This window comes from Caloenas nicobarica, chromosome 6 (assembly GCF_036013445.1).
Source record: "Caloenas nicobarica isolate bCalNic1 chromosome 6, bCalNic1.hap1, whole genome shotgun sequence".
NCBI classification, from domain to species: Eukaryota; Metazoa; Chordata; class Aves; order Columbiformes; family Columbidae; genus Caloenas; species Caloenas nicobarica.
The window spans coordinates 30,698,415-30,721,101 of NC_088250.1; the positions used below are offsets into that span (position 1 = coordinate 30,698,415).

A 22,687-nucleotide genomic window follows, 5' to 3' on the forward strand; every position below is an offset into this window, starting at 1 on the left:
AGGAAGCAAATGATTCTTGTATTGGTAAAGAATGCGGGTTTTAAAATAGGACCCTCACTTTGGAATTAGTAATGAGATTTGCAAACTTTCATTTTTGCATTATCATTTATTGTTGAAACATCCCCAGCTGATTTATCCGGAAATGAGCGAAATTAGCCCAGCAGCTGGTGTCATCTCAGAGCACTTTTTTCTGGCAACAACTACGTCACCATCGCACATCCTCCCCATGTCTGCTGCCCCATCAGAAAACACCCAACACACATCTTGTTATTTATACAGCATCAAGCATACACCAAGTTCTACATGGGCCCACTAAACCTGGTGGAAACCGGCCAACTGCAGTTCTTACACAGGAGAACACAAAGGGCTCAATTGCTAAACCTCAGTTATTTTGAAAATTAGGCTAATTAATCACAGAATCACAGGATGTCAGGGATTGGAAGGGACCTCAAAAGCTCATCCAGCCCAATCCCCCATTGGAGCAGGAACACCCAGATGGGGTTACACAGGAAGGTGTCCAGGCGGGTTGGAATGTCTGCAGAGAAGGGGAATCCATAACCTCCCTGGGCAGCCTGGGCCAGGCTCTGGCACCCTCACTGGGAAGAAGTTTCTTCTCATATTTAAGTGGAACCTCCTGTGTTCCAGTTTGCACCCATTACCCCTTGTCCTATCGTTGGTTATCACTGAGAAGAGCCTGGCTCCATCCTCCCGACACCCACCCTTTACATATTTATAGACATTAATGAGGTCTCCCCTCAGTCTCCTCTTCTCCAAGCTCAAGAGCCCCAGCTCCCTCAGCCTTTCCTCACACGGGAGATGCTCCACTCCCTTCAGCATCTTCGTGGCTGCGCTGGACTCTCTCCAGCAGTTCCCTGTCCTTCTGGAACTGAGGGGCCCAGAACTGGACACAACATTCCAGCTGCGGTCCCACCAGGGCAGAGTAGAGGGGGAGGAGAACCTCTCTCGACCTAGAAGCGACGCTACCGTGAAGGACCGGGAGCCCCCAGCGCAGCGCCGGGGCCGCCCCGCAGCCACCAGGGCCCCGCCGGCTGCGCCCCAACACCCCTCGGGGGAGCCCGCGGCGCGGGCACCGCCCCCGTGTCGCCATGGCGACGGCCCAGCCCCGCCCCGCCCGCGGAGCAATGAGGCGGCCGCGTCCGAGTCACGTGGGAGGCGCTCCCCCGCCGGCGGGGGGGGCGCGGGGCGGACGTGGACAGTTCCCACAATGCCTGGCGAGAGGCGGCCGCTGCTCTCCGGTGAGGCAGGTAGCGCGACCCGGGGCCGCTGCCGGGGCCTGGCGGCGGGAGGGAGGGAGGGCGAGGGATGGGGCGGTGCTGGAGGTGTTGCCGCAGGGCCCTGCGTCTGCCCGGTCTCACGGTTGCCGCCTGCTTTCCCCTTTCGGCTTCAGGCCCGGGGACTGCCCAGGGGTCTGGTCCTGCGAAGCGTCTCGTCACCGGCCTTTCCGCCTGTCGGGCCGCCGCCGTGCCCCGGGCTGCCGGTGCCAGTCCGGCCGCTGGAGCCACCGGCTCGGCTGCGTTTGCTCATGGGCCGGGGCGACAGGCGGGTGTCGGCCCCTCCCCGGCCCCCGGGGCTCCGCTGGCAGCGGGCGCCGGGCGCAGCGGGGCCGGCCAGGGACACCGGTGGCAGCTCAGGCCTGGTCGTCACCGTCGCTTGGCAGCAGAAGCCTGTGGTGGGGTCTGTGTGAGCATCCCTGCTTCGTGTAAAGCTTTGCAATCTAAAGCAGTGTGAACTCAGCGATCACGTTACCTCATCCTGCTCTAGTTGCTGTTAGAATAATGAAAATGATCGTGTCGAGGCTGTCATGTAAGTAGGTGGCAGATGAAAGGGTCAAGCTCCCAAACTTTGGTATGCAGCTTGTTCCATTCCCATAGTTTTTCAGAATCTTGATTCTGTTTCGAAGGCCTGTTTTTCCTGTGCTTTATGGGAAGGATTATATGGGCTGCTGGTTCAGGATTATTTCCTTGTCTGATCGTACCTGATGATGTCAAAGTGGCTTTATTTTTTGTAACCTTTTGTAGTACTTTAGTTTGTAATACGGATTTCTGAAGTATGCTGTACAGTGGAAAAATTAAGACACTTACATACATAATGCAGCTGTCGCAACCCTCAAAAGTGGGGGCCATAAATTGTCCAACATTATTATGTGCACTTGAAGTTAGCACAGAAACTGTATTTTTATTCTGCATCAAGCAGATGTGCAGCTTGCACCCACTTCCCAGTCTTATGTTTTATGGAAGGTGGTCATGAGAGGCAAACATCCTGGCAAGAAATGCCTTGGTTAAGTTGGTGCTGAAGGCCAGCAGGTGCAGGAGGGTAGGCTTGGCGTTACACTAGATCGACCTAGAATCTCTTTCAATTTTTATAAAGCTAGATTGTTTTTAAACAATTGAAGTATCCTGAGCAAACCATGTTCGCAGGTCGCTTTTAAACAATTACTTGTAAAAAGGTTATGAGGAGACGTCAGACAGATATAAAATAATTATTGTCAGATCACAAGCTGGAAGACCAATTTGTTACAAAAGACTGGAACATACACCACTTTCTCGGGATCAAGTACCCTCATAACACAAAAATAAATGCGATGATAAGAGAATATGTCTTCAAAAAACAAGCATAGTAGAACAGGCTCTGGTTTCCGTTATTCAAGTTTTCCCTAACCCTAACCAAGTTTTACCCTAACCCTAACTCGTGGGACGAAATGAAACTGGAGCCACGTTTGATAATTCCTATTTGTGAAAGTGGTGGAGGTTGACATGTGTGTGATAAATTGGACAACTTTAGGGAGGGTGGAGTAACAGGAGTGACCATTTCGGTTGACTCTGACCTGGCACCTCTTTTCCATGAGTTCTCCCAATCCTCTTTGGCAGGAAGGCCTGTGAAGTGTCTGTGTTAAGGGGAAATCAATAAAGATGGGCCAGAAGTAGCTGCACGCAGGGAAGCGTAAGAATAGCGCAAGCATGGAGTGAGGCTTCCATGATGTACACTCCTTGTTGGTGATCATTTGGGGGTCAGATTCTTCATGAACAAAGGGTAGTGTTTTAGTTTTAATAATCTCTGTAGTTTTCTGTGAACTTTTCCAGTTGCCTTGTGAACTCACATAATGTTTTGTCATCACAACGTCCTGTGACAAGCAGTTCCACCGGCGAACTGAATGTTTTGTGAAGAACCATCTATGGTGTCCATGAGCCCGACACCTGCTGGTTGGATTTCGTACTCCTCAGTTCTGTCATAGAATGAGACAGTGAACCCAGTCCCTGTCCATGTCTATTTACTTGGAATGGATTTGTAGACCATTTGTGGTGGAAGGACAGTCTTTTGGCATCTTCATGTGTTTGATGGAGACATAATTTTTAGGAGAGAACCTGTGAAATTTGTAATGGTATGGTTAATTACTTTCTCTAGTTTTGAATAGATGTTTCAAAAAGACATTTAAAGATAGTTCTAAAAACACTACTGTATCTTTAATGTTCTTTCTTCAATCTCTACCTATATGTCTATATCAAGTTTAGCACTTGGCTCCTTCTGTAGAACCTTATTGTTTTGGGAGCTGAGTAAAGCACTCTTTCATTCTGAAGATTTAGTAGAGTTTCTTGCTATGTTAATACATTTTCAAGTAAGGTCAAACATTTTGTTACAATACTTGTATGACACATCTATGTACATATGTGTGATCTTTCAACGAAAGTGATTTGCTTTTATTAGCTTCATTTTTTAGATAGTTTTTTGATTCTGCTGTTAGGAAGCTGAGGAAAAAGCACGTATTTTCACTGGGCGAGTTTTTAAGATGATGGTAAGAAACCTGTTTGACTGGTGATCTTAAGACTGCATCTAAACACAGTTTTTACCTTGTGTGGTTTCATAATACAAGAAGAGAATTGGCAAGTTTTAATGGGGCCTCATCTTCTACTGAAGAGACTAATTTCTCTAAATATGAGTCCTGAAGAAAATTATGTTTTTCTTCTAGGTTTATGCAAATATTTATTTATATACAGAATAGAAAGAGTACATCTAGAGGAGTCTTTATCCTTCACTTTGTCTGTTGTCTGTGCATACTTGCTATTGTTAGTGACATTTAGATTCTTTATACTTAGTTGTAGGAGTAAGTCAACTGTTGTTAGAGTGAATATTGAAAAACCTAACACTTTGGAAATACAGCTGTGGTTGTGTTGTATTATGTTCCTGAAGTGTTCAGGTTTCTGATCAGGTGAATTATAGTTTAATTAAACCTAGTGTATGAGGTGAATGATGGGATTCAGAGTAGAAGGTTGTGTTACCCTGAGTTACTCATGTACCATACAGATGGATTTATATTTTCCCCTTTTAAGTGGCTGAAGTGACTTAAATAACATAGAAACATTTTGCTATTTCTGTTATTCTAGTTTTCTCTCTACTCGAGTACCTCTGAGTAATCTCCCTGGGTTGCATTCAGGCCTTTCCAATATGTATGCCGTCACAAAAAGAGCTGAAGAATATTGTTAGCCAGTAAATACATTTATTAACTTTTTTTTGTTTTTCTTATCAGATAGCTCAACATGAACTTTAACAATCAAGATCACTTAAAAAGTGAACAGAACAATATTTTTCCTTCTGAGAGCTGGCGACAGGATTCTGAGTTTCTCCTGCACCGCGGTCCTATTCACTACCTTTTCCTGGAACAGGACATGGAGCTATATTGCTTTCTTCACATTAGATGCTAAGAAAGTTATTTGCTTCTTCAGAGGAAATGCAGATCCATGAAATTACATTTTGTGCAAGTAAGTTAATGAGAGGAATTTTAAACTTTGCTATCACATCATGGCTCTTATGTTTATGTTGATATAGCTCCCGAAGTCCCTTTCAAGATTGAGTTCCAAGAGGCAGAGGTGGTTATTGTTGGAGAACTGTTACAATTTAAAGCTTCTCTGCAATTTTGTCATGCTTGTGAGCTGCTGCCGTGGTTATATGGTTAGCAGTGTAGTTAAGAAAACAGGTTCTGTGTACATCCCATGTGAATTTTCCTGCCGGAAGCATGTGCATGAACTCACATAGAGATAGAACCGCAGGTTTAATTTCTAGAGTGCTTCGCTCCAGCAAGCTAATCTAGAGCAAATGCTAAAGTTGTTTTGTTTTCTGTTTTTGTGTCCAGCTGATCAAAGCACGTTGTACCATAGGGAATTCTGTAGTGAAGTGCTGAAATAACAAGCGTAGCTAATAAAAGCCCAGAGGTATTCAGCAGGCTACAGGCAACAGTGGCTTCCACTGCTGCGATGACTTTGATAGATGTCTGATATGCTATACAGGTAAAATTAGAAGGCTATTAGTTTGGGATTTGTTTAGCATCTCAAAGCAGGTTGAAGTTTGACTGCTGATGAAGCTGAATTTCTTAAATTGAAAATTACAAAACATTTTCAATGTTTTCATTATTATATACCTCTTTCTGAGGAGTAAATACAGTTGGAAACCCTGAATATTGATTATTATTCAATATGTGTCCTGATGTGTATATAACCTTTGGGTAGTGGGAAATCTGGGAGGTGAGAGTTCAGGGAAAAATATGTTTCCTCTCTTTTATGAAGAGGCAGTACTATTTTGGGAAAATTTTGAATTCCTAACTTCAGTCCTTCAGTTGTTATAGCTTGTAAAGCATCCTTAATGTCATAGTTTGAAAGGTGCTATAAACATGACAATATTGCACACAAAAGCATCTTTTAGCTGTATTCAGAAATCTGTGGGATTTTTTTGCAGTTTGACAGTATGGAACTTGAGTAGCATCATCTGGAGGAGGCAAAAGTCTATTTTTTTCATAATCTCTTAAGTGATAGGTGTAGTATATGGTAGGAATCTACGGAGCAGTGTTAAGAGTTGAGGAAGTGTTTGCTTTTGGCTTCATACAAATTCTAGCAGTTCGCCCACTTGTAAGAGGACAAACTTGTGTACTGATACTTAGCAGTAATCCTTCTTTTAATGCTTCTTTTGCTAAACTTTTGGATGTTTTGATTTAATGTATGGATTGAAGAACCTGAAGATTTTAAAAATCTGTCGTCAGTCTTGAAAGACTGTCAGCAGGCCATGTGTTTATACTGTTAGATGCCTGATATAAAGTTTCTCCTTTTGATGAAAAAATGTTTAAATGTACAACTTTTTATTTTTTTTAAGTGACTATATTCCAGAAAGTTTTAATTGTTATGCTTTGAAAAGCTAAATACTGTGAAAGCATGTAGGCTTTGCAAGCACCACTTCAACCTGCTCTGTGCTTCTGTAATACTGATAGACACATTTTGCAGATTTAAAGAAAACAGAGACCCAGATAAGAAAGAAGACATTTGATGTTTAAGAAATTCTATTGACAGTTGGGGGAGCTGGATTATATTCCTTGCTGTCCTGATTCCTTGATTTCCTATTTGATAGTATGTAAGTTGTGTCACTCTGTTTGTCAGGGTACTTAAACATGTCCTCAGTAACACAGTTTCATGAAGGCACATTAATATTATTGCTTGATCCAAGACCTGGATAACTCTTCCATCTGGCATATCTTTACCGTACATGTTTTTCCTCTCAAGCTATTGTTCTTGTTTTTTTTAGACTATAAATGCTGTCACAGTAAACAAGAAGACTCACAGCTTTAAAGGTGGAAGTGCCACAGTAGTATAATACTGAGGCTAAGTAAGAGTGTTTCAGTCTTCACAGGTATCTCTAGGTGAGGATTCATGGCAGTTCAGATAAAAATATTTGAAAACGTGACATTAGATATGCTGCTGCTTTGTGGTTCGTTTAGACTAATAGGTCCTATTCAGTTAGGACTCTAATCTGAATTATAGTTCAGATCCTCCCTGTGCCTCATTTCAAGCCTAAGCCCAGTATACAGTTTGGGAAATTTGATTAATGAACAGTTGACTCAGTTGTTTTTCCCTCTACCTTAATTCCGATTCCTCCTGATTTTGTGTTTTGTTGTAGATTGTTGTTAACTCTGTTGGCAATGTCTATGATTTTATCTGCCTCTGTGGTCCGCGTGAGGGATGGACTCCCACTGTCTGCCTCTACTGATTATGACCAGAGCACGGGCATGCAAGAATGTAGAAAATATTTTAAAATGCTCTCAAAGAAACTGTCACAGCTTCCTGATAGATGTACTCTGAAAACTGGGCAGTATAATATAAAGTAAGACTTCTTTTTCTATATACTTGTGGCATCCTGGGTTGTGTCTGTCTATAAGTTATAAAGTTAACATTTGAAATTATTAATCAAATTAAGATTAATTCTTGGCAGTATTTATGTATCAGAAATTGAAAATTGAGAAATTATAGAACTATTTGAAACTTACTTAAACTTTGGTGAAAGTTCTAGTTTGAAATAGACAGCATTTTTATAAATACTGAAGTCCTTGACCTACTGGAAATATTTCTTTACATTTCAAGGTTGTTTCTTACATGCAAATGACCGGCCTTGTTCTTTGTCCTGCTACTTCAACTAGTTATTAATTTGTTTTTATTTGAAGTTACAGTGGTGGCAAATATTCCACCAGAATGATCCCGAAAGTGCTCAGCCTTCTCCATCTCCATCCCAGTGTTTCTCAGGATTAGGCCCAGCACGAGTTTTTCCAGTCTGTGTTTTTCGTTTGGTGTGGTTTTTTTTTTTAAACCTCAGCTGTAGTTGGCTTGTAAACTGATAACCCTAAAAGAAACATTTAAGAATGAGACATAAGGCTTAGTCAGGATGTTTTTTATAACTTTTGTCTTTGATTGCTTTTAGTAGTGTAAGTTATCGATCAAGATTTTGCAGAAATTTGAATGTGTCACATATTTTAGAAAGAATCAACTGCCCCCAGCAGCCTGCCCCCCTGTCCCCCTCCCCGCCACAATCTGAAGATAAGTTTTTGCATTTTCGGGATGTACCAGACCTCATATTCTGCATTGGAGATGAATGGAAAGCTATTACAGGACAAACCTGATTTGTTTCTGTATCTCAAAAGCTTTGTTACACACACACACACACACACACATATATATACATACACACACATGTATAATAGCTTCTCATATGACCATACAATATGGTGTTAAAGTAAAACATTGCCTAAAAGTAAAGGTTTTTTTTTCTTCTAGAATAGTGTTGGACTTTTCAGTAAACATTAATTCCTTCGCTACCCCAGAGCACTGTTTGCTTTTCTGATTATAGAATATGAGATCAGACTAGTGAGGCAATGAATTACCTGGACTGAAATTCGAAATGTTGATTATTTTTTTTTCTTTTTTTTTTCTTTTGGTCTCAATTCTAGCTTTATAAGTTCTCTGGGAGTAAGCTATATGATGTTGTGCACTGAAAATTATCCCAGTGTCCTGGCTTTCTGCTTCCTGGATGAGCTTCAGAAGGAGTTCATCACTACCTACAATATGATGAAGACAAATACTGCTGTCAGACCGTACTGTTTTATAGAGTTTGGTAAGGATCTAACTTTTTTTCCTTGATTCTCACAGTAAGAGAAATGAATATTTAAATAGGTGTGCAACTTACTGCGCCCAAACCAAAAATGTCCAAGGCAGTTTATAGCTGTATTTCAGGTGGATTTAGAATCTAATATAATTCCCGTTAAAGTCAATAAAGAAATACTTCTATGGGCTTTAAATTAGCTCCTAGAGTTTTATCCAAACTTGTTTATAATCTTTCTGTTCATTCCAGTAGGTTTTGGTTTAAGCCTTGCGTGACCAAATCTGGAGTTCATCTTCTCCTGGTTAATAATACTAGGAGTTGTTTGACTTCATACCTGTTGAAATACTTAACCTATAAAGGGATTGAGCTTCATAAATTTCTCAAGTAAAAGATTGCAATTTCATGTTTGCTTTCAGCTGTGCTGTAATTTTTTTTCAGTACATGAAAGGGAGAGATTTTCATTTGTTTTATGATATAGCGAAGCATTTAATCTTCTTTCATGCAAGCTCAAAATACAACTAATCTCATATATACCAGATAACAGCTGTTATGGATTCCATTAATATCTATCGCTTTAGTATTATATGTTAGGCAGTTATTTTAAATATTCTTATAAAACGCATTAGAGAAAAAAGAACCATGGTTTTAGAAATATGAGGGAAGATATTCCAGTTGGTTAATTCCTGTCTATAATTCAGTCAGGCAATTTTTAACAATTTCTGTATAACGTTGTCTTCCTTATGAAGATTTCTATGAACTTTTTTTTGGTAACACCTTCTTTGTTCTACTAGTTGTTAAATTAGAATGTAGGTTTATTACAGTCTTTATATCTGTATAATATGGTATTAATTTTCTCTACCTGAATATTTTGCAGCACATTTCATGCTCCTAGTAAGTTTATACTTGAATGCAGGAGTTAATTTTTTCATAAGGATGTTTACTAAACTAAGAGAAAAGCTAGAATGCATGCAGTAAATCCATTGTATTAGCAATGCATTCAGTCTCATACAGTGAAAAGTCGTTAGTTTATTCACAGTAATTAGATTTCTAGAGCTTAATTTTTTTTACTGCAGAATTAAATAGCCCATGATCTATTAGTCACAAACCAGAAATGGTAATAAAAATTCTGAGATAAATACAAGAATTTCAAACAATATATTTCAATTTGCAAAGTACGTAGTACATAAAGCTGCATGGTCTTGGATTATTTAATTAACAAAAGTCTGTAAAGGTATATATTTTTATTTTAAATTTTACACAGATAATTTCATTCAGAGGACCAAACAGAGATATAACAACACGCGTTCTTTGTCAACAAAGATGAATCTCGCTGACATGCAGACCGAGATCAAACTGAGACCACCTTATCAAATCTCCATGTCAGAACTTGGCTCAGCTAATGGGTTCACACATTTATCTGTGGCAGAATATAAGGGTGCTGGTAAGATATCTGCAGGTAAGTTTCAGACTTCTGCCTTTGTATCCTTAAGTGAGACAGATGCAGGGTAGTAGAATTAATCTTTGATATTGTTTTCTTTAAAAAAAGCTTTTTCACTGTGGTGTTCTTAAAGCATAAAGCTGCCATGACCTTGCATGTATTTTAGCTTAGATGTCTCTTTTGTCCTCTACTCAAAGTGCCTGTCTTCCCAAGGCACTCAGAGGGAGAAATGGGTCTATTCAATGGGCTGCTTTATTGAAGGGAAAAAAAATCTACATGAAAATAAGCAAATGAATACGAGCACTTAACACGATCCTCTTTCTTTTTCTGGCCTTTTAAGATTTATGAAAATTTTTATTATTTTTGCCCAGTAAGACCCAATGATGACATCAGCTAAGAGCACAGTGTCAGGAGTTAGAGCAGCTGGAGGGACAAGCATCTGGGAATGCTTTAGGAAGCATCTGTGACAGTGAAAATCCAGAGAGCTGTGCTGGCTAGAAATTGTACTCTCTAAAACAAGTACCTTGTGTACGATGTTAATAATAGAAATTTAATGTATACTTGCTACATGCATTTAAGTAGTCATTAATTGTTTTTTAAATTAATTTACGTCATGTAGAATGTAAATATGGAACTGTGTGTTTGAATGGGGTTAACGATTTGTGCTATTAAGTGAGTGCTCTGAATCAATTTGACACCCACCTTTAGATGTTTCCCAGCAGGACGAAAAATTTAAAACTTGCCAAATCCTTGCACTAATACGTGGACTCAACATGTGAAACTGGTATAATCTGATTTCAGTCTTCAAGTTCAGTTAAGCAAAATTGTAAATAGAATGAAAGGAAGTGTTGATTTTAATTAATTACTGTCTTTCCCCCCCCGCCCCTTTTTTTTTTTTTCCCCAAAAGTATCTTTATCTGTAAGGTAGTTATCCCGGGCAGACCTACACTGATGCCATTCACTTTGTCAGGGTGAAAATTGCAGTTATAAATCTAAACACTTCCTAAAGTTCTGTAGTGCAAGAGATCAGCTTAATTTCGTGCAGTTTTTGTATAAACAGAATCTCTTTGCCAGTGTATTATCCTAATTACTTTACTTGTAAGGATTCCTCTGGAAGATTGAAAATGACTTTCTGCTGAAGATAAAACCCAAACAAATCACTAGGGTGCCCTATTGGTGCTGCTGGAGCCCTGATCCTGAGAATTCTAAGTGCTATGAGACAGTGTAGAAATAACTTAGAATCTCTGTATTTGCAATCTAACAGTATTAGATTCTGGAAAATTAATAAAGGAAACGTATGAAGATGTTTAAATTGTATAGAAGACTGGAATCTTTTAAGCAGCACCATACATACCTTTAATTACCTACTGCTTGTACAAGTGTGCTGTTTTTAAAGGTATGTAATGCTGTGATACCACTCTTTGGCCTCTTTCTGTGCTTGCATCGCTGTTACTTTTTCATGTGCTGCTGAGATCCTGGTTTGTGAAAAAGGTTATGGTGGCACAAGTGGCAACTGGTTTAACTCTGCAAATTGTCTAGATTTGAACTACCTGCAGGTGGAAAAAGAAAAAAATAAATTTCTGCCTGTGTCAAAATTGACTGTGCGTTTGAATTTGTGCAGGCAGTGGGAGATGAGGTTTTAGCACTTTTCTGAGTAAAAGTGTTGGAGGATCATATGGGCCTAAATTAAAATTTGTAAGGACCACTTCCCTTTTTACTATAAAGTAAATTTAAACAATAATTGGCAGATGATCTTCCATTTTTTTTACCTACCTCTCCGCAACTTGTTTTATAAAAACAGTTCTGTTGTCCTGTTTTCTTTCCATGTCGACTTTCTTCTGTTTAATTTCCCTCTTTCAGTTACTTTTAACTTTCTTCTTCCTCTGAATTCCATAGATCTCTGTTCAGTTATCCACTTCCTTCCTTGAATTGCTGTAGAAACTCACCATCAAAGGGCTGTACATTATGAGAGGTTTGCACTTTGCTCCTTTTTCACCTCTTCAAATTTTAGATGCTATTGAATAAGTGCCTTTTTTTTAGCAAGTCTGCTAATAATTCTGTAATTCTTTACATTAGTCGCTTCTGTCCACCCTTAAAAATAACTTTCTCTGACTGCTCTCTGCTCAGTTGGCTAAACTTCAAAGTTTCTCCTTTGCTCTAAGGACAGATTCTTACAGAAATATAGGGTTTGCCTGGTATAATTTCCTGAATGTGCTGCTCTGTTAAAAGTATGACGTGCTTTAAGTGAATTAAGTATGTTAAATCAAGTTGGATAGCACGCAGAGGTAGGAAGTTAGGTAGATGCAAATCTTGTTTTGTTATACAGAACAGCAGAATTTGATGTGTCCATTTGGGCTCTGCTGATGAAACGTCATCTGTTACTTGCCTGTACTTGTAACTGGATATGCAGCCAAGGTCTGGTGTCCAGGCCTCTTATGTTGTTAAAGTAATTGAAAATAGCAGCACTTTAGCAAAAGTCGTGCTGTGTAGTGAGGAACAGGGGTAACTATTAATATGTGAAGCAGAAAGTGTGCAGATTATGGATAGAATCTTATTTCAAAGGTGAATGTAGGTGTTGGCAGGCGTTAGAAATAGGGTGACAGCATGCTGATGCGTGATATTTTGGGTATTTATTTGGTCAGGATAAATTTACTGTTTTCTGAGCTTTTTTTTTCAATGAAGGAGCAGTTGTCAAATCAAAGTTACTTTTTGCCTGATGGTGTACTCAATGTGTATTTTTCTTCCTTTTTATTTTTAAATAAATATTCTTACAAGTAGTGCAGTTTCTCACATCATGTAAATTTGCCAAATTTTTATTTAAATGTTAACATTTCGATTCAGAATTTGTGCTTTATTTGATGCTTGGCTTGTGTTAGAGAGTTTTTGATATAGCAATTGTCATATTTCTAAGATTTCTGGATGTACTGACTCAAGGTCAGCTGTCTGTTACACTGCCTTCTCTGACACCCCTTTCATTCTTCTGGTTTTGCCTTTATTTTTTTTGTATTTAAATGACTCTTGTTGCTTTGATTGTAACACTAAAATGTATTAAGCCCTGGAGAGCTTAATGACGTCAGTAGCGCTATGCAACATCCTTTAAAGGTTTTGGATTTGTTTTCATATTTTAATAAGAGAGAAAAGGTAATGTTATGATCCTTCATAGACCGTCTTGATTTAGCTGACAAGACTCTTTTCCCTCTGTGGATCTCAAAGAGGTGTTTCAAATACTGTTTTAACACGTGATGTTTTAGAGTTACCCTGACACATGGGCAAAATGAGAGTGTCTGGAGAGCTGTGCATGGAGAGCCGTGAACTAATTTTATCCACCAGTTAATGAAATACAATGACTTTTTGGCTAAAAACAGTCACATACGCCTTCAGCTTGTTGCCACTCTAGATAAGGTGGTTTAAAAACCCAAACAAACAAACAACAAAACAACCAGTTTGGAGTCACTGAAAAAGAATGGGTTGGCACGCAAATAGCCTTAACTGAGTGATTACTGGTAGTATTGCTCTAATATGCGCTACGGTTAGAAAAGCAATAAGCTCTGAATGTTAAACATAGATTATATCTTTGTTAAAAAACCCCCAACTGATTACTCTATTAAATTCAATACAAATGAGTTAACTGAACTAATTTTGTGTTTTATTTTAGTTATCACACACTCATAATTAGACACCCTGTCTGCTTATCAATGTGAAATAGCTTTTGTCATTTTTTCTTCAGGTTCTGTAAGTTCATAAACTGTTTGGAAAGCCCTTTTCCTGGATCTGTGCAATGCAAACAACCCGGATTGACACCCCCCTCTATTAATGTTACAGTTCATTAACCTCATTGTTCACATCTTTACACTTCGTTGATTTGAGCAGGATCATTTAAGTATGGCTCAGCAGTCCTATTGTTTTTCCCAGTGTCGCCTAGACTGTTAAGAGTTTTACATTGTTTTCTCATATTTGCTTTCTGTTATTAATTATGGAGAGGGACAGTAATGAGGAACATAGACAACGGTTCTGTACTAGTAACCTCAGCTAAGCCCGTAAGAGTGGGTGTGCATGGAAAGGAAGCATGTTTTAATTTAATGCGTTTTGTATGTGACTTCTGAGCACTGTCTGGAAGGTCTCTATAAAGTTGTAATATAAATACTAGCTTAGTTTCAGAGCTGTCTTTTTATTTGTGTCTTTAGTAGCACTCACTGGCTGTATTTTTTAAGGTAGGGCTCTGTAGTAGCTTTGCCTCATAGTGTTCCGTTCAGCAGACAAGCGAAATCAGTTTCAGTAGCTCTGCTAGTGCATTCGTGGTAAAGGAAAGTGGAGGTTGTGAGAGGAGCTCTTAAGTACGTATTAGCTGGCTGCCAATTGTAGCTGAATTTCACTAGGAAGTGAATCATTTGCTACCGATTTCCTGGCATGTTTGAGCAGCTTTCAGTACTATACTGAATAAACTGAATGTATTGAGTTAAAGACTAAATATAATAAGACAATTATGAATGTGAATTGAAGGAAAGTATACTTTTTCTTAAACCTTGTGTTGAAATATTTAAAATGTTTCTTCTTTTTAGAAAAAAAGACTGTCATTTTGTGTTATGCTTTAGTGATGTCTTCTTGAGCTAGAAGCCACTGAAGAAATGAGATTACTATTTTATGAAATTTCTAAAGACATTGTTTTGACCTTTGATATCCTTTTTCGATCTTTTGCTTTGCAGCTCCTCATCAGCGTCTGGAACCTGTGACTCTGCCAGGGATTGTCTCATTTGTGCTTAGTTTGTTATGTGGGGCTTTGAATTTAATTCGTGGCTTTCATGCCATAGAAAGTCTTCTCCAGGTATTGTACATATTTATGAATTTAAGAGTTATGCTTCATAGCAATCATAATACCACCTTAGAATATGCTTGCTATATGAACTAAGTCCTGCCAGTTTTATTTTCAGAAATATCGTTTGTGAGGTCAGGCCTCTCTTTATGAAACCTGTATTGTTTGTGATCTGTGCATCCCGCTTGAGTGCGATGTATTGTTCATTGAGGCTCTGAGTTTTCAAAGCAGTAGGAGGTGGGTGGCCGACTCCTTCCCTAGGTACCTTGGTAGCAGGGAGTATGTGAACGTAATGTGGTGTTTTCTAAATTTGTGCTAGGATATGAGACGTTTAATTTTAATAGATGTTATTTAAAAACACTTGAGAAAAATTATGAACAGCTTAGAAAATTTGGCCAATTTTTTTGAAAGGTCCACATAGCAGGGATCTTTAAACAAGTTTTGTAAAATTGTATTTTTAGAAACCTTTTTTAGTTTTTGTTTGTTTTAAATAAACCTTCTTAAGTAGGATGCTTATTTCTCTTTGTGTGCTGAAAGGATCAATATAAGGGAAACTGTTCAGTCATTTCTTCCAAATCCCCCCTAAAAAATAGCACACCTCTCCAACAAACACTTATTTCCTTTTTTCAACTTTCTGCTCTGACCCTCCTTAGAGCCATTCAGTTTCTTTCTATTCTATTTCTTGTGCTAGTCGTATTCTTGTTACCACAATGAAGATAATAGTTCTTAATGATTTCAAGCAATTCATGTGAATATGTGCACACAGAAAGTTCATGTGTGTTACCACTGAAAAAAGACTTACTTAACATTAAGTGGCTCTACTATTGTGGTGATGGAGGTAGAAACTAAAAATCCCATGGAAGTTTTCTGAACGAAAATGAGAATCCTCCTGCCTGGCTAATAGATAATCTTTTTATTCAGACATGTATCTGGATTTTATAACTGCAATGCTTTTGATACCTAATGGGCTTTTTAGGGAAGTGAGGTAAAGAAGATGACCTGTATTCCAGTTGACTTAGATCATTATTGATAGAGGTAAAGATTTAATAAAGCAGTAATTTTGAGGTCTCAGCATTTCCTGAAGAGTATCGAATACATGAACAGGGTTAATGAAAGTGTTACATACTTGGTCCTCCTTTTGAGTTGTTTTGGTTTGTTTTTTAAGGAAAAAGCAAGAATAAAATAGTGAACATACATCTCTACTTCATCACTCATTAGATTTTTCTGTTATGCCAAGTTCTCTCGGTCTGAACATAGTCTGAGCAGAAACAAGTTGTAGTTCCAAATGGATCACTTTTGTCTCAAAATTGTACTGGCTTTCGAGGAAGAACATTTGAATGAGTACCCATTGTTTTCCTAGGAAAGGTTTTGATTGTCACAGATGTTCGTTTGAAATGCAGTTAGAATAATCACTGAGCATGTAAATTTATTCTGCTCAGCTCTATAGAAACTATACCAACCCGTTTGAATAAGTTAGAAGGAATTTTTTTTAACACACAGTAGGAAGATCTATCACTTCAAGTATTTTTTCCATCTTTTCCTTCAAGAAAACTTAATTTTGCAATAATCACTCTGATAAATTCATGTTTGTGTCACTGCCCTGAAGGCAGAGCTCCCTGCTGCCTTCTCTGTGTAGAATTTTACCACACCCTAGTGGCCAGTTCCCATCTTTTCCTTTTTTCTCGTTTCCATTTTGTGAAGCCGGAGGAAGGCACTAATCTACAAAGTTGATATGAAAGGTACTTACCAGTGTTTAGACTTCAATTTTCAAAGGCATCTGGAGAAGGTAAGTATCCAGTGTTAGAGCTGGGCTTCCTTAAAAGCTTTTGAAAATCTCAGGATCAGTTGTCAGTTGTGAACAAACATTTTGGTCAGGTTCAAGATCACAGTGTTTTGTTGTTGGGTTTTTGTTTGTTTGTTTGTTTTTTTCCCAGATGTATAATTAAAGCAATTATTAGTGCTTAGTCTTCTGGTTTAGTGTAGTATAGGAAATATTGTAAATCTCTATGTGAGGCAATTTTAACATACAATAATTAATAACTTTCACAATGTTTCAGTGAAATACCAGATATTAACAGTATAAAAACCAGCTTTTTGTTTTATTTTCACAGAATGAAGGTGAAGATTTCAGCTATGTTATTGCATTTTTTCTTGGAACAGCATCCTGTTTGTACCAGGTATGTTCTGCTTGCAGAGTTCACCAGAGTTTAGAAACATTACCCAGTCATAAATGTCATGTTTTCTTAAATGTCACAGATACTTGAATGGGGTGATTATAAAAATAATTTCTGCTGGTTTTTTTCGTTGTTCATATACTATCGTACAGCAGATTGATACAAAGAGCTGCTGTTTGCTGGCGTTTTTCTCCAGTTAGTTTATTAAGAGAGTTGGTATACTTTTCTGTCTGGAGCTTACAATTTATCCCTGAAGTCAGCAACAGCAGAGGTTATGTCACTTCCTTAAAATAGTAGTTTCATAGTTAAAGTAAACTTAACCATCTGAACAAATGCATTACTGCTTCTTTCCTTTGGGAAAATCTGAAGTAAATACACTAATACCTAGGCACTACACCCCAGAATTTTCCTCACTTTGTACATTATTGTGCATCTCTTTCCTTTTCAAACCTTTCAGCCACTTTCCACTATGTCTGTTATTTCACATTACACTTCATGTCTGTCGGTTTTCTATTTCTGCATCTGAATTTGACTTTTCTCTATAGTTTGTAGCAAGTACTCTGGTTGCCCATTGGCATTTGTTGTTCAGTGGCACTGCTGTTACGTTTAGCTGTGACTATCATGTCTGTCATGCTCAATTACTGTTGTTTATAATTCTTTTGACTTTTAATCTCCTGCACTTGTGGACTATGCAGTTTCTACTTGTTTCTGTGTGCCAATATTTAGTACAGTGTCAGACCATAAAATAAAATAATGTCTCAGGTTTTTCCTTTTATATGAGCCATTCTATCAGTCAGCCTTTTGTCCAAGTTACCTGTAATCTTCATTCTCTGTAATTTATATATAGCAAAATGTCACAGTGCAACTTGTGTTCTTCACTACTTGTTGACTTTTCATCAGCTTCTGCCTTAAATAATTCCTCAGATTGGTGTTAATTTTCTATGCCAATAATCTCTTCCATATCAGATAAAGGTGGAGCTCTTCCATTCTTTTTTTGTGTGTGTGTGAAAAATACACATTCTTCCTTACTCTCCCAAATTAGAAATCTTATTTTTTATAAAGTATTCGTCTGTGCATTTTGGCATAAGGACATACGACTTTTCCCCACTGTCTGACTTGAATAGAGCTGCTTTTAAAAAAAATAATACATGCAGCTTGGAATGTAGGCTTTCTCTTTGTAAAGTTACCTGTTGAGACTCATCTTCCGCACCCTCTGCTGTCATTCCTACAATATGTAATCGGTCACTTTTCAGAACTCAGAGGGCTGTCAGTTCTCTGGCATGTTCTACTGTTCTTTTGTCACACTTAGGAGTTCAGGAGATTAATTTTGTGTGTTGCATGACAGCACGTTTCATTATCATTCACCCACAAGGCGTCCACGATGCTGTATTGTCTTGTTCAGTTAATAACAACATAGCAGCGTGTTTCTGGTTTCCAATAATGTTTGTATCCTAGGTGTGCAGGCAAAAAATGGGACTTAGATGGAATATGATGTTCAGGCCTGCTGACATGTCTGGTGTTGCTCCCTGTTTTCTTGTCTCTTCTGAAGAAGAAATGTACAAAAGTAACAACTGTCTCAGTTGTACCTGAACTGCAAAGCGTCAGGAGCTGAACCTTCAGTGATCTCTTGACTTTTATTACCAAAAAAACTACAAAAAGAAAAAAAAAATTAAAAATCAAAATCTTCTCTGAAGTAGCACAGAGGAGCCTTCTACATAAAAATATGCTCAGTAATTGCCAGGCTAACACTTTAATATTAAAAAAGCCCAAAACCCCAGGAATTTTGTAACAGCACTTGATGCAGTAAGGTGTTAAATGCACAGAGTTTTGGCCTTTTGATTGGTGCTCTGTTTGGTAAGTGGCAAATCATCTGGTATCTGAAACCTAGACTCATGGAAAAATAAGCTTCAAAATTCATTTAAAACAGATATTCAATAAAATTCACAGTAGTGCTTCATGTTGCAGTAACGCTTCTAAAACTTCTATAGCATTTTTGGTCTGTAAACCATTCACATTTATTAATCATTTTGATGAAGCGTATCCTGACTCTTGTGTTAATCTTGGAAGCAGTTACACTTCTTCATATGTTGTCAGTGGAGGCGACAACACTAGGAAATTATCTGAATTCTTATTGCTGAGGTACTAGTATCAACTAATTGCTCTTTTAGGTATGATTTGTAAAACCGTCAGTACAAGTAGGTTACATTTGCTCTGCTCAAAATGGCTAAGCAGGTAAGGAGGAATTCCATATAGATTCTGAAACATGCAGATTACTTATCTCTAGTTTTATTTTGATTTGGTGGAAGGACATAAAAACCTTACTGATACTGTCAGTACTCAGATCTGAAGATATTTAGATATCCAGAAATTCCAAGTAGTTTAGTTAATCTCAGCCACATGTACAGTGGAAATGCATGCTTTACAAGAAAGTGGTTGAGTTTAAAATAGAATATAAAGTAACCTCAATCAATTGCATTGTTTGGTTGCAAAGGTACAATGCTTTGGCCCTTTTTAGAGGAATGTGAAAAAAATATAGGTGGAGTTTCTCTGACTGATAAAACGTGGCAAATGCACAGGAAGAACAGAAGTGATACTTAGATGATCTGATGATGGATGCTGTTAAAAATTTGTGACCATGGTTTGATCCACTGGGAACAGGTTCGGAATACAAAGTAGGCCCAAGTGATGTTGTTATCTACCTTGAAGCACAGCAAAAACTTTCTTCAGCAGACAGAAATGGCTAGAATGCGGGGGTGAGGAAAACGATTATTTTTTTTGTAGAAGTCAAGGAAGTTGTTCGAACGATAGGGGAAGTGATATAATGTCTACGTAAGAGCTGTGTCCTTTTAAAGATGCAAACTGAGGCAGGAGACTTGGACAGATTTCCAGTTGCAGTAGGAAAAAGGCAGAGTAGGGAACCGTGGGCAGTCCTGACATTCTGTGTTACGCCACAGCCTGCAGAACCTGACCTTAAACCGTGGTAGAATGACAGTAGAGTCGTGTATTTCTCTCCAAACATGATCCATCTTGCACCAGCTGAAGAAGAGCAGTGAGTGTTTGTGGTCCTCCCCGTTAATTCTCTGCACTGGCCCCAGCAGGGCGCTGGGTGGGTGCCTGGGGGATGCTGAGGATTCCCCTGCAGGGCCCTGGTGTTCTCCCTGTCCTTCCCAGTGCTTTGCCTGGACCAGACTTCACACTGGCTCTTGTTCATCGTCCATTGCTCGTGTAGAACAGAGTGCATTCTGACCAGAGATTGCCAGGAACATCCATTTTCTTTTGTCTTGGGCCACTCATTAGGGCAGGTTGTAATCAATTATGGTGAGAAAATTGTTCTCAAGGAGAGTTTAATGGCAGCCAAATGTAACCTTGTATTGATGTCAGGTGCTTTTCGCTCTTCCTGAACTGCTAAATTGATACTGTCCTTATATGATTGATTTAGACTTTTACCTGCTTTCGGTTTGTAATTTCTCTATGACCAGATAGCGTTTCTTCAGTGGAAGTTGTTTTCCATGCGGTAATCTGGTTTCTTTATTTTCTTTCTGACAGTGTTACCTGTTTGTATACTACACAGGCTGGAGGAATGCCAAATCCTTCCTGAATTTTGGCTTAATTTGCCTGTGTAACATGTATCTGTATGAACTGCGCAACCTGTGGCAGCTCTTCTTTCATGTGACTGTGGGAGCATTTTCTACCTTACAAATTCGACTGCGACAACCACAGGGAAAGTCCCCTGATTACAATGTCTGACAAGTCCTGGAACATTTAGCGGCGGTCTTGTTCCAACAGTTATCCACTCTCAGGAATGTAAAGCTGTTCTCCAAAAGAAGAAGCTGTCTGGTCTGGATGGAGCTTTTTGTTTTGTGTTCTCTCTCTTTTTTTTTTTTTTTTTTTTAAAATAAAGCAATGTAAGATGCCTATGGACGTTTTCCACTTAATGGTTAAACTTTTTTCTTTTTTAAAGAACTGAGGACACACAAGAATCTGGGACTAGAGGAGGAAAATGGATCATATCCATGCAGTGAAATGTATGTAGGGACACCAAGATTGGGGAATTTGACTGGTGGCACAAAAGAGCTTCATTTGAAAGTATGTTAATGGAAGGAATGTACAGAATAAGTCTTTTGCATATCATGCAAGCTCTTCACTTCCAAAATCAGTTTTGCCTTTGTGAGGCAGTAGGGGATAGGCTAAATAAATAATAATAATAATGCTATTGCATATTAGCAAAGTAGATTTGGAATATGTAAGATGTTAGGTTTTGGAATGCTTGTTTCACGTTGACATATATGTGAATGTTTTCTTAATTAAAATATAACCTGGAAACTCTATTTCTGGGGATCACCTTTATGCTGTCTAGTGCTATAAATACTTTAAACAGTTTTTCATTTATTGTTTCCTTTTAATTATCCTTTGAAAGTGACCTATGTGGACAGGTTTTCTTTTTAGTAATTACTCGAAAGGTCCTGCCACTTAACCCAGGATTTGTGCACGCTTCCTCTGTTTGAACTCTGGAAAGCCTGAAAGGAAATGGATTGGTGAGTAAATGGAGCGGCTCGTACTTGTTGGACTATTGTTCCTTTTATATACTTTTAGAAGTAGATGAATAAATAGTTCAAACCTGAGATACACAACTGGTGACAGGAAAATAATAAATCAGTCTGACTAGCTTGAAGATTAAAAGACCAGGGATTTTGTTTATTCATCTGGCGTTATGGGTTGTGTGTTTCTGTGCTGGGACAGAACCTCCTTGATCTAGATTTATGTTTGAGAGAACCGCTGTATACTCCTGACGTTGTGGATCAACTGGCAAACCCCAAACACTTAGAAACTAGAATAGCAGCCATATAGTACCACCAGCAGTGACACTGGGTTTTTTTACAATTATATGACAGTTATTTATGATGTTTCATATTGTGCAAATAGACAGATAGATTTTTATATGTGACCTGGAATAATATTAAGAGTTCACTGAAATGCTGGGATAAAAACAAGGGGAGAAAAAAGCAAGCTTTAATGGCAGGGAGGTTGCCGTGGTGCTTGTGGTGTTGGATTTGGGGACTGGCAGAGCTTTGCTGTGCTATGAAGAGTTGCTGCAGGCAAATTTCTTTGAGCACTTCATACCAAAATGTTACGCGTTTCAGTAAGCTATTTAGTGTCAGATTATGACCAAGAGGAAAGGAGCTGGATACTTTCTTTTCTTTTAAATGGGTGGTCTTAGTCAAGAAAATTACACTTAATCGAATCAAGAAGAATTCGACAATGAAATTGTAATCCAAAGTGATCAGGAGCAGTATGTATTGTGTTCTTGATATGTTTATCAGAGTGATGTCTGAGATCAAGACCTTGGAAATACCTCGGTGTGCAGCTGCAAAGATTGGTGTTGGAGGTGATGTGCTTTGTGGTTAATTCTCTTTCGTCCCCAAGTTGAGACAGAGAAGAATGTATTAATGAATGTGCTCTGCTTTTGTTTTGGCAATCTAGACAGTGGGGAAAAGATAAGAGGACTGGATTGAAGCATACAAGAATTTTGGGAAATGTTTACACTATGAATACTTTAAAATCCAGAAGAACAGAACATAGCCTTTGTTTAGCACTGAGCAGTTTGCTTGTGTTAGGGTTCAATGCACGTTTCTAAACTCTGGACACCAGCAAAGGTGAAAAGCAGTCCCTTAGCAGTTCAAGTCAATGGTTGAAAAATGTAGCTATTCATGTTTTAAATATTAAAACAGGTTTTATCTTGTGTATAGAATCTAGAAGAGTCGTTATACCTATATTTTCACTTCAGCTCCATTGATAGGCAGGGAAGCTATGATTGCCTGAAGCACTGCCTAGTTTTTA

General features: G+C 38.6%; 1 protein-coding gene across 1 annotated transcript; it reads left to right on the forward strand.

Annotated features, from left to right (window-relative positions):
- Window positions 1-1,188: 1,188 nt before the first annotated feature.
- On the forward strand, window positions 1,189-20,739 carry SEC22A (SEC22 homolog A, vesicle trafficking protein). Its single transcript, XM_065637907.1, has 8 exons — window positions 1,189-1,265; window positions 4,544-4,775; window positions 6,955-7,158; window positions 8,276-8,439; window positions 9,689-9,883; window positions 14,569-14,687; window positions 16,787-16,852; window positions 20,396-20,739. The coding sequence occupies exons 3-8, from the start codon at window positions 6,977-6,979 to the stop codon at window positions 20,594-20,596; spliced, it is 927 nt and encodes a 308-aa protein (XP_065493979.1). The 5' UTR covers window positions 1,189-1,265; window positions 4,544-4,775; window positions 6,955-6,976; the 3' UTR covers window positions 20,597-20,739.
- The last annotated feature ends 1,948 nt before the right edge of the window (window positions 20,740-22,687 follow it).

What these genes read in the sequence shown, in the direction of transcription:
- SEC22A (XM_065637907.1), top strand. Translation starts at nt 6,977, where the DNA reads ATGTCTATGATTTTATCTGCCTCTGTGGTCCGCGTGAGGGATGGACTC. An exon ending in ACTGGGCAGTATAATATAAA is followed by an intron (nt 7,159 to 8,275) that starts GTAAGACTTCTT and finishes TCTCAATTCTAG; the next exon opens with CTTTATAAGTTCTCTGGGAG. An exon ending in GTACTGTTTTATAGAGTTTG is followed by an intron (nt 8,440 to 9,688) that starts GTAAGGATCTAA and finishes AATTTTACACAG; the next exon opens with ATAATTTCATTCAGAGGACC.